At 36.2% G+C, this 18,151-nt stretch overlaps 1 protein-coding gene across 2 annotated transcripts in view; it reads right to left on the bottom strand.

Annotated features, from left to right (window-relative positions):
• LRRC7 (leucine rich repeat containing 7) overlaps positions 1 to 18,151 on the bottom strand; it is a 483,504-nt gene that overhangs the window by 83,195 nt on the left and 382,158 nt on the right. For both annotated transcript variants that reach the window (XM_024565449.3, XM_024565450.3), the window contains exons 17-19: positions 17,284 to 17,484; positions 2,586 to 2,697; positions 2,191 to 2,371 (exon numbers count right to left, since the gene is read on the bottom strand). In XM_024565449.3, coding sequence (XP_024421217.3) covers positions 2,191 to 2,371; positions 2,586 to 2,697; positions 17,284 to 17,484 — 494 coding nt within the window. The remainder of the gene's footprint in view (positions 1 to 2,190; positions 2,372 to 2,585; positions 2,698 to 17,283; positions 17,485 to 18,151) is intronic.

Genomic DNA, 18,151 nt, shown 5'->3' with positions numbered 1-18,151 from the left:
GTGGAAACAATGGGGAGACAAAATATGAAAATGGGTCTTTGCCAGAAAGAGAAGAAACAGCCAAGAATGCCCCTGTCCTAACTGATCATTCACCCATACCTCACTTATGATTAAGACAGCATTGCTATCTCATGTCCAAAAATTCCACCCTTTACCTAGCTCCAAATTTAATTTCTTCCTAGAAATCATCAACTTATAACAAATTATATGTTTACCTATCATACTATTTATTGTGCACTATCTTGTGTCCTTTGCTAGCATATAAGCTCATAAGAGGGGAGATTTTTTTTCTTCAGGCCCAGCATAGTGGCTGGCATAAAGTAGGTATTAAAAATATATTTGTTGAATGAATGAATGACTGAATGACTGAACTATATAGATCTTCAGTAACGGTCTTATACATCTATATAATAATTAGATCTACATATGAGTATTACACTAGATCTATATAATAATTAGGTCCTGTATAATAATTAGAATCACTCGATTCTGGTCCCCATCCCTGAAATTTCTGATTTAGCACATTTCCAAATTACTGGTTGAGAGTGCCTTTCTTATAAATGCGTAGTATATATATTTATTTGAAAGCCAGCTATTGAAAACATTAAATCTATTGCACAGGGGATATACTTATGAATGTTTTTCTAGAATGTAAATTGTATTATATTATATTATATTATATTAATGACTTTTGGTCATTGATGTGTTCACGCCAGTACCATAGTATGTCTAGAAGATGCTCATTCTTCTAAATTTATTCTAAACCATTTGCATGATAATAAGACTTTTAAGTGCTTTTGCTAATTAAAAAGTACCAAAATTAACCTCAGCTTGTATCACAAATAATGAATTTATAAAGAGTTGCATTAATATTATATTGGGCATCAATGATAGAGTTATTTATGAAATAATTTATTTCCAACATTAGTGATATTATCAGTAAAATATGAATAACAGTCATTGACTACCTGTATGACCTTGTAACTTTTATTTGCTATTTGTAGTGTAAAACATAGCAACAAGTTACAGAACAACGGAATTGAAACTGGGCAAATACTACTTCACTGAGTCACTTTACTGTAGCCTGTGGCTTTTGTTTTTTTCATCTATAAAATGGAAGTAATATAGAGTAGGATCCATTTTGGAAGGATAAAATACTTTCAGTTATATTCTAACTTTTCCAGGTGGTGATAAAATGATGATAATGATAGTGATAATAAGTTTACTGAATATTTACTTTGTACTAGGCATTGGAGGGCTTTACATGCATCTTACTTTAATCTGTAACACCATTTTGGAAGGTGAAAAGCCTACATGCACATATAAGTATTGGGGAAACAATTTTTGATTTAAAAATTTTTCTTGTCCAGGGGCTGGAAAGAAATATTTGAAGTCATGAAAGGCAAGGAGCTACATCCAAGATTACTCTATCCAGCAAAGCTATCATTTATAATAGGAGGGCAGATAAAATGCTTCCCAGATAAAGTCAAGTTAAAGGAGTTCATCATCACCCAGCCGTTATTATATGAAATATTAAAGGGACTTATCTAAGAAAAAGAAGATAAAAAATATGAATAGTAAAATGACAACAAACTCACAGCTATTAACAACTGAACCTAAAACAACAACAACAACAACAATAACAAACTAAGCAAACAACTAGGAACAGGAACAGAGTCACAGAAATGGAGATCACATGGAGGGTTATCAACAGGGGAGTGGGAGGGGGAGAGAGGGAGAAATGGTACAGAGAATAAGTAGCATAAATGGTAGGTAGAAAATAGACAGGTTAGGTTAAGAATAGTATGGGAAATGTAGAAGCCAAAGAACTTATATGTACGACCCATGGACATGAACTAAAGGGGGGGAATGTGGGTGGAAGGGGGTGTGCAGGGTGGAAGGGAATAAAGGAAGGTAAAATATATTTTAAAAAATAAGTAAAAATTTTCTTGTCCTATCATCTCAACCTGTTAGTTTCCTGCCATCTCTCCCTTAAACAGTGGTTTTGTTTTGTAAAATTGGATCCAAGTGCTCTTGGAAATCCCAGGGGAGTACCTTGGCTTACCTGCCCCTTCTGTCTTCCATGTCACTCATGTGCTGATACAGTTCCAAAGTTAAGACACAAATTCACTTTTAAAGGTTGCTGAAAATAATCATTTGGGAACGGAAAAGAAGGAATTCTAAACATACCTGTTACCCCACAAAGAATTATGTACTGCATCTTTAGCTGTTGTCTGCAAGGACCCCACTTTAACCCGGGTGTTAGAGGATCCTGAGGAAGCCTGGGAAGGCGAGTAGTCTGAGTAAGTGCCTGAGGAAACACTGTTATTCAGACAGTGAGTTTTGTCAACTTCAGACTCATCAGTTGATTCTGCAATGTAAAGGGGAGAATATTATAATGCTCTGAACACTGACAATTACGAACATAGAAAAGTAAGAATGAAAAATATAGCGTATTGATTGATGTTAGAAATACATAATTGTAAAACATTTCTATGGACTATAGTCTATCATAATTGACAACTGGTGATTCATCATGCACATGCATTTGTGGCATATTTTCCACATTAGGTTTGCAATGTTACCTTTTTTGTCCTTCCCTAGCAGAACAAGTTTGGGTGGGTACAGAGGGGTCTCAGCTAATGAAGGGTGAAGCTCCCCAATCCTCATTTCATTAGCTGGATGAACAAAAGAATCCTGAGAGATATAATAATATAGAACAAGGAAAGTAAACATTTAAACAATGGTTAACCAAGATGGGAATATCTTTATTTGGTTCAGATTTAAAGATGGGGCTCTAAAATTTCAGTCACTGGAGCACTGGGAGAAGTGAATCATATATGTCTCTGGGGTAGGCCCTACTTTTTTTCTAATTTAAATGATTACCTTTGTTCATCAGACACTTATTGAATGCTGTTCAGATGTCTGACACTGTGCAAAGAACTGTAGAGTTTGCAAAGAAGGACAAACTATCACCCATGCCTCTGGGAATTTACACTCTAGTTGGAGAGATGACATATAACTCATAATAAGACAGGACTGAATTATGAGAAGTCATATATCAGTAATATGATATGTCCATACATATAATATAAGCACATGCAGAATTTATAAGGGGGGAATTCGCTTAAGAGTTCTAAAAAGAAAGGATATCACTAATTAATTAGATTTTTTAAATCCTTAGCCATATTAATGCAAAACTGGGTCCTATAAGTCCTGCTCTGACCATGAGTCTCCCTCTTCATTCCTGCTGTTCCCCAAGTGAGCCCCTTTCTTTCGTTGCATCGTGCTTTCTTCCTAACACGTCCAGTTTTCTCATGATCAGCCCAGCCTGCTAAGTCTTCATTCCGAATAAATTCATGAATGAAATGAGCAACAATATAAGAATAGAACTTTATAGTGACAAATTAATATGTAAAAACATATAAATAAATTTTAACCTTTTATCATTTAAAGTATTATTTCCAGGTAACCAGTATTGGTAGAGCATTAGGGAGGCAAAACTACCCAATTCTCACTTTTTTCTAGATATAAAAATGGCTTGTCTATATATGTACTAATGTAGATTCATGCCCAGCAGTTATCTTTTATCTTTATGTATTTTGTCCCTTAACCTTTAGAGTAATTTGAATTCAAAAGAGAATTTTCAGTATTTGTTTCATTTATTAGTACTTGTTAGTTTAGAACATTAATATAACACATTTAGACATTTTATTAAATCAGAGAAAGAATATACTTGAGGACAAGAATATGAAAAATGAAATGGGCCCTGCCTGATAACTAACCTGTTAATTATGATCAGATACAAGCTGTTTCTATAACGTTAAGGTCCCCATAGTGACAGGCTTAGGTAGGTCTTTGGGTATTGCTGACAAACATCTATTTCTTTAACTCTTGGCTTAAGTTCTCTCTTTTGGGTTGTTTTTGGTTAGGTTTATATAGGAATATTTGCCCATGAAAAACCTGGGTATATCTGATACTTTTTTGTTTTTAAAGAATATTTCAGTGGAAGAAGACTGAATGATCATCTAGTCCAACCATTTCATTTCCTAGCAGTGGATCCTAAGACTCAGTAAGGCCCAGGTTCACACAGATAGACAGAGGTCCAGCATGCAGGCCTGACTCTACTGGGCTCTGGTCCAAGGAGCTCCCCTGATATCATGTGCTTCCTGGTGAGCTCAGCTGTGAGGACGTGGGAAACTTAAGATGCAGTGTCAGATTTGCAGAGAGATAAGAAAGAGAGTGGGATGGATGGAAGTACTGGAGATGAGGAGGAAAATCTGTGTTTTTGTAGATTTTTGGAAAATTATTTCAAAGGTTTAGCATAAGAAACTTATGATAAAGTGTTAAGTTGGCAGAATTGAGAATAAAAGTTTACACATCTTTGGAGAAATTTGTAAGTAGAAGCAGATGCAAGTTTTTGATTAATGGTACCCCGAAAGGCATAAAATATGTTGACTTTCAAAAAAAATTCAGTTACAAGGTGGCACATTTCTATTTTATTCCTGTTTTACCATTTATTAATCAGGTTACCTTGGGCAAGTCAGAATACCTATCTAGATCTCATTCAGTTTATCAATAAAATAAAGGTAATTGATAATAAGAAATAGTGCAAATTTCTGTCCAGTACGATATTCTATAAATATTAATAGAACTTATTTTTTGAAATACTATTAAAATATTTTTATGACACTTAATATTGAAATATAGGCATTTATTTTAGTCAAAATAACAAACCAAATAGTTGTACAACACAGGGATGTAAATATAATTAAGGGTTTTACTATTCTTTCCCCTTATGCCTTAGACATTCAGTAATCAAGTTATCTGGTATGTTTAGATTAAACTTTCACACTTTACCCCAAAATTGTGACTCGAGCTCTGCATGGTAGCTATGCTCTGACTCAGATTCAAGTGTCTGACCTTACTCAAGAATAATTTTTTAAAAAAGAATTTCTATTTGGAATCAAAAAGAGCCCTAGTGACTAAGAAGAGAGGATGATATCAGCTAATCATGAACTTGCTTTTTTTCTCTAGTCCTGTGGCCCACCACCTAGAAGAATAACACTATAGAAGCAAGAATAATGGATTTTACTGATCCAGTTAGACTCTCTTATGTTTATGAATGAAATGATGATGATGACAATGATTATAATGATGATGATGATGATGGGCATCTGTTCTAGAGAAACTATTACATGTCTGCTACTGTGCTACTACGCTGAACATCTTATATTGTCCCTGTTAACCATTTAAATAACATTATTTTTATTATTCATTACTTTCAGCTTATTTATTATTATCATCTTTGTTTTACAGATAAGAAAATGATGGCTCAAAGAGGTAAAATCATAAATCCAAGTCACACAGCTCAAAAGTGGTAGAGCCAGGATTTGAACTGGGATATGTCTTACTTGAAGGTCTTCTGTGTGATGCTGGGTATGATAGATTGTATACCCTAAGAAAAGCTCATTTCTCAAGTGCACTTCACAAAACAAAGTTAACTGTTCAACAGAAAAACATCAGTTATTAACTTTTTTCTCTATACATTCCATAAAGGCTAGAGGAATTAAGTTCATGTTGGAAATGTGGGAGAAGTTATTGGTAGGAAATAGAATTTAATGGGGGTCCCATTATTTCCTCCTGGTGAGGAGACAGAAGTGGAGGGGAACAAAAAGGTAAAATTCTTTTTTTTTTTTTTTTAACCACATTTCACCATTCAAACTAATCCTTGGCTGCTACTGCTGTAGTGAAAGGGAGCCTAAGGAAGAAGTCCAAGGGGAAAAAAAAGTTTATGTGTGAACTTTTGAGAGAATAGGCCTAGTATTAATAAAAGCTTCTAAGGACACTTTAAGGATAATTGACTATTTTCTGTTAACAGGAGAAAGATGTGGTTCCTCTATAGTAAAAAAATCAGACTGAGTCTCCTAACAGAGGAAAAGTGCAGAATCTTTGGCAAATAGGTATCCGGTGAGTTTCCTGTAATGCAAGGCAGCGACTCACAGAAGGATTAAAAGAGGGTGGGGCAAGAATAACACCTCATTTTCTCTTGGAGGGGGAGATCAGCATTTACTGTATCTTTCCTCTGTGCCAGAAAAGACTGCTTGGGCTGTATGTAAATACTTGTTTTCATCTGATTTCATTTCCACAAAACTTTGAGTGTTATTGTTATCTCTATTTTTTTTTTAAGTTTCAAGAGTTGCACTCTGTCTAAATACAAAAAAGCAGTTATAATTCAACTCAACAGAGATGCTTGTGTGCAAATTTTGGGAAATTGAGACATCATATAATATTATCTGTATTTTTAAGATAATGAAATCAAGGCTCAGAAAGGTTTCAGTGACTTGTCAAGGTCACACAGGTGAAAACAAGGTAGAGTCAATATTTGAATTAGTGTCTGCTAGACTACAAAGAACTCCTTGTTCCCAAACTGTGCTCTGAGGCACCTATGGTGCTGTTACTAATTCACAGGGATACATAGGTCATTTAAAATATTTGAGGAAGCAAAACAATATCTGACATAACTCAGATGCTGTGTGAACTGCTACCTTCATCCAGGTAGCTCTCAGTTCAGCATGAGATTGCACACTCCCTCTGATGACAATGTTTGTGAAGCTGGGTTTTGGTGGTTGCGGTGATCAAACAGGTGCCCCCTGAAAATAAATGGGAAGCAGAAACTAGAGTGCAGTATCTCTATGCTTCCAAGGTAGGAAGGTAGGTGGTGTCCAACAGGTGTACACATTCCTTTAATAAGTAGTTTTGGTTATTGAGAAATGAAATAAAAATATTATGCTCACTTGTAATTTATGTGCATTATTTTCCAATGACCACTAAGTAAGGCATAGATATATACTATGTTGTTCGAACCTAATTACTTAAAAAGTGGAACTGTCAGGTATTTCTTTCGGCCTAGGGTCCTTTATCAAAATCATTAAATCACTAGGGGCATTTGTACACCAGGAGTCCAGGAACCTTGAGCCTATACTCATGTCACAGCCTTACTCACTGCACCGTTCTCCTTCCTTCCTTACCTCCTCCTTCCCTGTTTTTCTTTCTCCACAGTACTCTCCATCATAATATTTTTACCTTTACTTATTACATTATATCAATGTATTAATATACATAACATAATGTATTAGATCATCAGAGTTAAGAAGATTTCATTTTATTGGACAAATAGTAGATTGTTGTTAAACTACATTTTATTCAACAAAAAAGTGTTAAAATGTGGACAGATATGGTGGCCAACACCCAATCACTGATTCAACAAAAAGTCAGAGAAATTGCCTTTGCCCTCAATAAACTTCCTATTGATGAAAAGACAGACATGTTACTAGAGTTACAACACTAGGCAATATCAGTCACTCACTATTCAGCAGATACTTATTGTGCCCTTATTCTATAGAAGGTACTGTGCTAGACCCTGGGCAGACAATGGACAGGATAGACATGGTGCCCGCCTTCTCGTCTGAAATTCATAAATAAAATAATTCTAAATGTTTTAATTATAATTAATGCAAATAAGCAGGGTGATAGGAGGGTCCTACAGATCAGGATGATCTTTAGGAAGGCCTTTTTTGTTGAAGTAATAATATTTAAGCTAAAAATTAAAAGATGAGGATGTCTACCCATGTGAAGAGCTGGAGCTACAGACTGAGTTTCTGTATCCCCTCAAAATTCATGTTAAAATCCCTGTGATGGTATTTGCAGGTGGGGTCTTTAGTAGGTGAGGTAGAGCCTTCATGAATGAGATTAGTGCCCTTGTAAACGAGACCATAGAGAGCGCCCTGGCTCCTTCCCTCATGGGAAGTCGCAGAGAGAAGATGGCCGTCTTCAAACCAGAAAGCAGGCCCTCCCCATACATGACACCTGCTGGTGTCTTGGTCTTGGACTTATTGGCCTCAGTACTGTGAGAAATAAATGTGCTTTGTTTATAAGCCACCCAATCTATGGTTTCTGTTATAGCAGCCTGAATGCAGTAAGACAGTGAAGAAAAAGCAAATGCAAACCCCACAAAGCATGTATAAAGGAAAATGAGAGCAGAGGAGAACCTTCTATCTTCTTTCCTTATTCATGTGGCTTCACCGGCTGTATTCTCTGTTTAGCATAGTTAAAACTCTAGGCATAGTGTTTGTAATAGAAAGTGACCAATAAGTGTTGACCTTTCCTTTTCCCTATTTCCTGCTGTATATTTGTAATCTACTTCCCCCCCCCCGCCCCCCGTTTTCTGCTTCTGCTTCTGCCTACCTCAGTTGTTTGTTTTTTTTTCCCCTTGGATTTCCACATTTAACTACATACAAAAATATACCATGCCTGTGTGATACGCTCCTCCACATTCTTGACAGTAGGAACTAAATAATCACTCAAAAATGGTATACAAGGGCAAAACATATAATGGAAATGCTTAAAATACACTGATTAGTTAGATACCTGATTATCTTTTTTATTATCTGGAAGCTGAAAACATGGAGTGTAGCACCATAATTTGGGTACAGTGATTTCAAAAGAGAAGATGATACTGAAAGCAACAGTTTCTCCTTGTTCTTAAATTGCTAAAAGTTGGGAAAAGATCTAGACAGGGTGTCCAACCTTTTGGTGTCTCTGAGCCACACTGTAAGAAGAAGAGTTGTCTTGAGCCACATATTAAACACATTGCAACAGGTAATCACAAAAAAACTCATTTTAAGTACTTTAAGTACATTTATGATTTTGTGTTGGGCTGCATTCACAGCCATCCTGGGCCACATGCGGACCACAGGCCATAGGTTGGACACCGCTGATCTAGAATCTCAATTGCAGAAAAGATATTGAAGTGGGGGTTTGAAGATGGTGGTCAAGTAGTGGAAGCTGAGTCCACTTGCTTTTGCCCCAACTAGGATTCTTGGCTGATCTTCTGACAAATAACATGAACAATCAATGAAATCTTAGCTGATATGAAGTTTTGAGCCAAGGAGTACAGAAGATGCTTCACAACGCATGGTAAAGAGATTTTATAAGTCATAGCGGAAATACCTTGTGTATGCCTGTAGCAGCAGAGAGATTGGTTAGAAATTGCAGCTTCGTGGCTCCCTCCCCTCCCAGGGCAGGGGATCCCAGTCTCAAGCAGGGAGTCCACAAACTCTTTCCAAGAGTGACATGGGAGGATGTGCGAGGTTGGGGAGATCCAGGATACACACACACAGCAAGTAGCATGTCCATAGCTGCAGTGCCAAATGCCAGCTTGGAGAGTGCCAGAGAGAGAGAGGTACTCTTATATGTACCTGAGTTGGATGGAGGCAGGATGTGGTCAGCCATATCCCTGAGAGACTTCTGGCTTTTTGGAGAGGGGGCATGCTTGGAAAGCTGGACAGTGACTTGGTGCTGCAGTGGGTATGCCACAGAGAGACATTTTAAAAGGGGAGCTGAAGTGTGCTGGGCAGGGACTCTGTGTGCAGCTGCCCTGACAACAAAGGGACAAGATTGAAAGTATGGTTTGCTTCTAGTGAATACAGCTGGGCAGGAGAGCAGAAAATTGCACAGCAAAAGGATTTCTGGCCCCAGCCCAGTGCAGCTAGCAAGCCAGGGGTTATGCAAACTGGAGAGTTTAGGACAGTGTCTACTGTGAGGGCAGTGGTCTAGGAATTAGATGGGCAAGAGCTGAGTGCCTCAGATTATTTACAGCCAGGCTGAACCCCCTTCCCTAACAGAATTCAAACCTATGGGAAGGGAAGGTTGTACCCAGCCCCCACTTCCTGCAGAATTGCAAGCACCACATCTAACAGGGAAGCTTAGGAGGACAGGCTTAAGAAACCCCTGCAAGGTGCATATTTGCAGGAGAAAGGCAATAGATTCTCCAAATAGATTCATTTTGAACTTCTCTCAGGAAGACAAACTACACTAGTCCCTAGGGTCCTATTCCACTGAGGCCCGCAAGGTAGAAAGATCAGAAATTGGGGCAGCAAAGGGGAATCAGAGCTCTGCCTAGCCTTGTCTCTCACACAGAGCTGCCAACAGCACCAAACAGGAAAGAACTGATCCTCTTACACAGACTGGCCCCTTCCTTGAAACAGACAGCTAGTTCATCAGAAACTATACATTATTGGAAACAAGCTGGGACAGACCAAGATAGGTGGCACAGGAGCAGGGGAAACAAAACCACAATTTTCCCAGAAGACTGAACAGCGCCTCCTAGGGGAGAAGCAGGGGCCTCATCCTCCTGATCACAACAAAAGGCCCCTCTAGAGGCAAGTGAAGATGGTACATGTGATGCTGCCAGAAGTTGGATGATCCACCCCTGGACCTTTAGCTGATACAAAGCCAGAGGTGGATCCCAAAGGAGAAGACAGAAGGCAACTGTCAAACTCTGCTGAGATAAATTCCACCTTGTTCTTTTCCAGAATTTACATTATTTTTTTCTCTCCTGTGGTCCTTTAACATTTCTTTGTTTTCTTCAACTGTATTCCAACTAACTCACTATTTTTTATCTTTTATTTTTCATTCTTTTTATTTATATTTTTACATATTTTAATCTTATTTTTCTTTAATCAGCTCTCATTCTTTTTCTCTTTTTTATAATATTCTTATTTTCTTCCCACCTTTATTAATTGTGGCTTGTTTGGCATGGATATTGTGGTTATTGCTCTTTTTCCTTCAATTTGTTCACTATTTGTTTGCTATTTTTTAATTTCAAATCTCATAGGTTACTCTCTCCCTGCCCTACTCCATTTTGCCTTCCTCCTTCCCTTGCTTATTTGATTTTGGATTTTATTTTTTCCTTACTCTTAGCCTGGATTCTATTTCTTACTCTTATTATTTCTTTTCCCACTATCCTCTCAAAATAATTTTTCTTTACTGTGGACATCTCATGTTCTCTTCCTTGTAATATTCTTATTCTCTTTCCACCTTTATTAATCTTTGCTTATAGGTCATTATTGACCTTGTTGTGGGTTTTCTCTAATTTTTTTCCTATTGGTTCACAATTTTTGTAATTTTATTTCAAACCTCATATTATATTCTTCCCTTTCCTTCATTTTGCCATCACCCTTCCCCTTTTACTTATGCTTTAAATTTTATTTTCTCCCTTTCTTCACCTTGTTTCTATTCTTTACTCTTATTATTTCTCCTCCCTCTTCTCACTCAAAATCACTTTTCTCTCCTTCAGTCATTTCATATTCTTTTTTTCTATCTTATAATATTCTTAATCTCTTTCAACCTTTATTAATTTTTGCTTATTTGCAGTTGATATTGCTGGTGTGGGTTTGGCTTTCTGGGTGGTATTGCTTTGTTAACTAGCACCTGTACAACAGCATACAAGATGTTGTGACCCCCACTTAGACAGCCAAAGGGCAGGACCCACCAATGAATGAGCCATCAATATCAAAGCCCAAGTACAACAAGAGAACACACATAAACTGAATAAAGGGTATCCCTAAGCATCCAGGTCAGGAGATTAAAGAGACTGTACCACTGAGTCCAATAGAAGGCCACCCATGATGACCAGCAGTCAAAGCAGAGCTATCAGACACAGAAACAAAAAAAAAAGAGTCACTTAAAATTGGAAGACAAAGAAATAACCCCCAACTGAAAGGAAAGGAGGAATCCCTAGAAAAAGAGCTAAATGAAATTGAGGCAAGCAATCTATCAGACATAGAGTTCAAAATGATGGTTGTAAGGATGTTCAAGGAACTCAGTGAGAAGTACAAGAAAGTTTGTGAAAGCTACAAGGAACTTAGTGGGAACTACAGTAGCATGAAAAAGAACATAGAAACCATGAATAAGAATAGGAATAAATGAAGAATGCAATATCTGAAATGAAGAATACACTAGAAAGAATTAAAAGCAGGCTAGATGAAGCAGAGGTCTGAAGCAGTGATCTGGAAGACAAAGTAGGAAAAAATACCCAGTCAAAGTAACAAAACAAAACAAAAAATAAAGACTCAAAAGGAATGAGGATAATTTAAGGGAGCTTCAGGACAACATGAAACATAACAATATTCATATCATGGGAATACCAGAAGGAGAAGAAAAGGAGCCATCAGTAGAAAACGTGTTTGAACAAATAATGACAGAAAAATTCCCTAAATTGGTGAAGGAAAAAGTCACACAAGTTCAGGAAGCACAGAGGGTCCCAAACAAGATGAATCAAAGGGACCCACTCCAAGACACATAATAATTAAAATGGCAAAATTTAAAGACAAAGAGAGAATCTTAAAGGCAGCACGGAAGACACAGCCAGTAACATACTAGGGAGCTCCAATAAGGCTGTCAGCTGATTTCTCAAGAGAAACACTATAAGCCAGAAGAGATTGGCATGGAATATTCCAAGTAATGAAAAGCATGGGCCAGCACCCAAGACTACTGTTTCCAACAAGGTTCCCATTTAAAATGGAAGGTGAAATAAAGAGCTTACTAGACAAAAAGAAAGCTAAAAGAGTATATTTCCACCAACACAGCATTGCAAGAGATGCTAATGGGGCTGCTAGAAGGAAGAAAAGAAAATGAAAAGAAGAAGAAGAAGAAAAAGAAGAAGGAGAAGAAGGAGGAGGAGGAGGAGGAGAAGGAGAAGGAGAAGAAGAAGAAGAAGAAAGAAAGAAAGAAAGAAAGAAAGAAAGAAAGAAAGAAAGAAAGAAAGAAAGAAAGAGGAAAGGGAAAGAGAGATAGAGAGAGATAGAGAGAGAGAGAGAGAAGGTTACACAGGCATGGAAAAAGTGGCAATGAATAAGCACCTATCAATAATAACCTTAAATGAAAATTCATTAAATGCTCCAATCAAAAGACATATGGTAGCTGAATGGATAAGAAAACATGACCCACATATATGCTGTCTATAGGAGACCTACCTCAGAACAAAAGATCTACACAGGCTGCAAGTTAAGGGATGGAAAAAAATATTCCAACCAAATGGACATGAGAAAAAAGTTCAGGTAGCAATATGTATATCAGACAAAATAAACTTCAAAACAAAGGCCATAAAAAGAGACAAAGAAGGTCACTACATAATACTAAAAGGATTAGTTCAGCAAGAGAATATAACCCTTATAAACACATATGCACCTAACATAGGAACACCTAAATATATAAGGAAAATCTTGGAGGACTTCAAGAAAGATATCAAGAAGGATACTTCTAGTCAAGATAGCAGTGTAGGAGACTTGGCTCTCCCACAAACACATCAAAATCACAACTAAAATATAGAACAACCATCACTCAGAACTGTCAGAAATTGAATTGAATAGAAGTCTGACAACTACAGAATTAAAGAAGAAAGATATCAACAGCAACAGTCATTGTTGGGGATTTTAACACCCCACTGCCAAGAATGGATAGGTCTTCCAAACAAAGAATCAACAAGGATATTGTGGCACTGAACAACACTCTAGATCAAATGGACTTCACTAACACACACAGAACCTTTCATCTCAAAGAAGCAAAATATTCACTCTTTTCAAATGCATGTGGAACATTTTCAGAGATAAACCACATAGCACACAAAATAAGCCTCAGCAAGTTCAAGAAAATTTAAATCATATCAAGCATGTGCTCAGACCACAATGGATTGAAACTAGAAACTAACCTCAAAGAAAAACTTAAAACACATTCAAATACATGGAGACTAAATTCCATGTTATTAAATAATGAATGGGTCAACAATGAGATCAAGGAAGAAATCAAATAGTTTCAGGAAAGAAATGAAAATGAACCTACAACAACCCAAAACCTATGGGACAGAACAAAGGCAGCCCTGAGAGGGAAGTTTATAGCAATACAGTTCTACCTAAAGAAGATAGGAAAATTTCAAATAAACAACCAAACTCTACATCTGCAAAAGCTAGAGAACAACAACAAACAAAGCCCAGAGCAAGTAGAAGGAAGGATAATCAAGGTCAGAGCAGAATTAAATGTCATAGAGACTAAAAAAAACTATTGAAAGGATCAATAAATCCAGGAGCTGGTTCTTTGAAAAGATAAAATTGACAATCCTTTACCCAGATTCATCAAGAAATAAAGACAGAGGCCCCAAAGAAGTAAAATTGGAAATGAAAGAGAAGTTACAAATGATACCACAGAAATACAAAGGATTGTAAGAAATTACTATGAACAACTATATGCCAAGAAATTGGACAACCTAAGCGAAATGGACAAATTTCCAGGAACATATAATCTTCAAAACTGAATCAAGAAGCAGCAGAAAGCCTGACTAGACTGATAACAACTAGTGAAATTGAAGCACTAATAAAAAAACTCCCTGCTCACAAAAGCCCTGGACTGGATGGCTTCACAGGTGAGTTTTACCAAGCATTTCAAAAAGAACTAACTCCTACCCTTCTCAAACTATCCCCAAAACTTAAGAAGAGGAAAGATTTCCAAACTTTTTATGAGGACAGTATCATCCAATTCCAAAACTGTGTAAAGACACAACAAAGAAAGAAAACTACAGGCCAATGTCTCTGATGAACATAGATGCTTAAATCCTCAACAAAATATTGGCAATGCAGATTCAGCAATACATTAAAAAGATCATACACTATAATAAAGTGGGATTCACCCCAGGGATGCAAGGAAGGTTAAATATCTGCAAATAAATAAATGTAATACACCACATAAACAAAATGAAGGACAAAAATCACGTGATCCTATCAACAGATGCTGAATAAGCATTTAATAAAACTCAGTACCCATTTATGACAAAAATACTCAGAAAGGTGGGAATCAAAGGAGCATACCTCAAAATAATAAAGGCAATATATGTGAAACCTACAGCCAACATTATACTCAATGGGCAGAAACTGAAAACCTACCCCTTAAGTTTAGAACCAGACAAGGTCATCCACTTTCACCACTGTTATTCAGCATAGTACTGGAAGTTCTAGCCACAGTGATCAGACAAGAAATAGAAATGAAAGGCATACAAATTGGAAAGGAGGAAGTAAAACTGTCATTATTTGGTGACAACATGATAGTGTGCATAGAAAACCTTACAGTCTCCACCAAAAAACTAGACCTAATAATGAATTTGGAAAAATAGTGAGATACAGTCAATACTCAGAAATCAAAAGCATCTTTTTACACCAACAATAAAATATCAGAAACAGAAATCAGGAAAAATATCCCATTTGCTATAACAGCAGATAAATAAAGTACCTAGGATTAAATTTAACCAGGGAGGTAAAAGACCTGTACTCAGGAAACTATAGAATACTGAAGAAAGGAAGTAAGGAAGGTGCAAATGAATGGAAGCATATTCTGTGTTCATGGATTGGAAGAATTAACATCTTTAAAATGTCTATACTACCTAAAGCAATCTATAAATTCAACCAAACATTAACAAATAAATAAAAAAAATTTAGAAAGGAGAGCAGAATTAAATTTGTGCTAGAAAGATCATTAGTAAGGCCAGGAGGAAGCTGAGGACAAGGTGAGCCAAGAAGTTGACAGTTTTTACACTAATGCAAGACATAGTTGAGGACCTGAAAAGATACAGGAGAAACAGCTAAAAATGTATAGGCTTTGGTGATTGTTTGGAAGCAGGAAGGAGTAAGGTAAAAGTAGGGAAAAGGAATCAGAATACCACCCAAATTTCTAGCTTAAGTAAAGAAGTAGATAATAGTGGTGCCAGCTGAGATCAAGATCAGGAATACGGGTGCAGAAGCAAGTGAGGGGAAGAAACATCAAATTTAGTTATGGACTTGTTACTGGAAGTACTTGTGGGACCATTTTAAGATCTATTTTCTCTGCTAAGATGAGTATTCATTTCATGACCAAAGCCATCTTTTTCTTATCTCACCTATTACATCCTTGTATTAAGCAATTTTAGAATCTCTTTAGTTGTAGTAAAATTACTCAGTTTATGAATTATCATGATCCCACAGTTATTTTGATGTTAAACTGTGATTACATGGGATTTAAATACAAGGTATATTTTTACTATGTACCTGCCAGAAGTTGTTTTTCTGCCTTTTTTATATTATTGCAATATCTCAGACATTAAAGAAAAGTATGTTGCACAGCTATACTATTTTGGAAAGGAAAAGTAAATAATATTGATTCTATAAGTAAAGAGAAAAAGGCAACAAAAATGAATGTTTACTTAAATTTTCTTCCCTACGTATCCACGTGAATGCCTCTCTTCTGTGCTGGCTGGAATGGAATCTCCTCCACTGACAGATCTGCACATCGTGCTTAATTTTGCTCAAGCTTTTCCCTTGGCCTGGAAAGCCATCCTCTCTTTTTGACTTTAAAATAATCACCCAATTACTAATATGTAGTTCAACATTAAGCTGCTTCAAGTAACTTTTTAACTGATAGGCAATGATTGCATATCTCTCTAGTTTCTTAGAGTATTATATTCTCCATCACACAACCAACCTTATAATCATATTTCATGTATTTCCTAATTACTTCATCTTTGTTAGGTTTACCTGGTTAGGCCCTAAATGAGTGGGGAAACCATGCACACATCTTATATTTTCTCTCTCTCCCCCACAGGGTTTAGCACAGTGCTAAACATACAGTTGGTGTTTAATCAATGCAACAAATTGATGCTCTGAAATGCAGATTTGTAAAAGAGTTTTGCCAATATAAATTTTAGAGAAGCAGTTATAGCAAGTTCTAGATGTTTTCACACCAATTATGTTTCTAATGAAGATAAAAGGTGATAAGCAAATTATCTGAAGAGTTGATGAGAGAGTGCAGAGGTGGCATACATGTAGTTGAATTCTTTTCAGACCAAAAAAATTGATAAGGATGAATACATAACTCATTCTAAAATATAGAAATGCAGCTCACATGATTAAATTGAAAAAAGCTGAATTTCTAAGTTATCTCCTCTTTTTTTGTTGTTAATAGTAGTGTTTCCTTAGAAAGACTGCAACCAAAACACAAAAACATTAAAAAAAATTTTGTCTCTGAATCTGAATTGTACTGAGATTTACAGAATAAAAAAAATCTTCATTTAGCCACTTCTAATGACTCATACAATAAAAGTTTGGTGTTGCCAAAAGGATATCATGAAAATGACATAATGCATGTACTGACCAGGGCTAGCTGGGTGAGCAAATTATTTTTTTCTGTGTGTATTGGAACTTTTGGAGATGTATTAATGATTTTAGGCCATGAGGGTATCATTTATCAGTGATTTTTTAAATGCAACCCTCATAGTTTGAAATCATAGAGAGACCACATTTATACTTTGGGAAATAAAATGTACTTTTTAAGGAAAATCTATTCAGTTAAAAAAGATAACATATCATTTAGTTGTTCAAAAAATCCAAACCACACTGGCAATTACCAATAACCTTGAAATACCTCCATTGTAATCTCCTTTGGGGCTACAGGCCACTTGTGTTCATATTTTTCTTTCACAGTTTGCTCCGTGTTAGCAGTTGGATTTGAATTCTCAACACGCACTCCATGGCTTGGCTTACCCACCAGATTTTGAACAGATTTTACCATATTCTTTAAATCCTCTGGGTAAGGAGTTGGATATCGTTTTAGGTTTATTTCAACCTAGAAGTTTATAAAAAGAAATTTAACATAAAAATACCTTCAGCAAGCATGTTCACAAAACTACTCCATTTTTCATGTAGTAGCATAAGCAAATGCAGTATAGTGAGTGTGGAGCTGGCTGAGAAATTGCTCTGTAGAATAGAAGACCTAGTGTTTGTCTCTCTCTCTACCTGTGGGACTTTCCACCCCTACCCACCCTTGCAGATTAAACCCAATTTTGGGTTCATATCCTATCTTTAGACCTACCCTATAATGGTTGAAATAGCAATACATCCAACACTTAAGGAGCATCTAATGGTATTCTCTGAAAAATTTGATTGTGATTATTAGCTGCTTTTATACTTCAGAGGCTCTTCCTTTCCTTAACTTAATTATTTGTATCATTATTTTGATGTTAAAATATATTTGAAATATTAATGCAGGTGATGGAGGAGACCCCAAAAGATTTACAAGTAGAGTGAATTATCCTTTAAAAAATTGGGAGGTGACATTATCTGCTACTCAAATATCAGCTCTATTTTAACTAGCATGTTACATCAAAAGGTAGGGTAGCTAATTCTTATTAATATTTAAGAGAATATATTTCAGGGTGGCTTTAAATTTAATCTTTACCCTAATAAAGTAATGTGCTTTATATGTAATATCTTACAATAAAGATAAATTTAAA

Source organism: Desmodus rotundus, chromosome 3 (assembly GCF_022682495.2).
Source record: "Desmodus rotundus isolate HL8 chromosome 3, HLdesRot8A.1, whole genome shotgun sequence".
Classification (NCBI taxonomy): domain Eukaryota; kingdom Metazoa; phylum Chordata; class Mammalia; order Chiroptera; family Phyllostomidae; genus Desmodus; species Desmodus rotundus.
The sequence above is the reverse complement of the archived record's forward strand: the minus strand, read 5'-3'. Positions and strand labels throughout refer to the sequence as shown.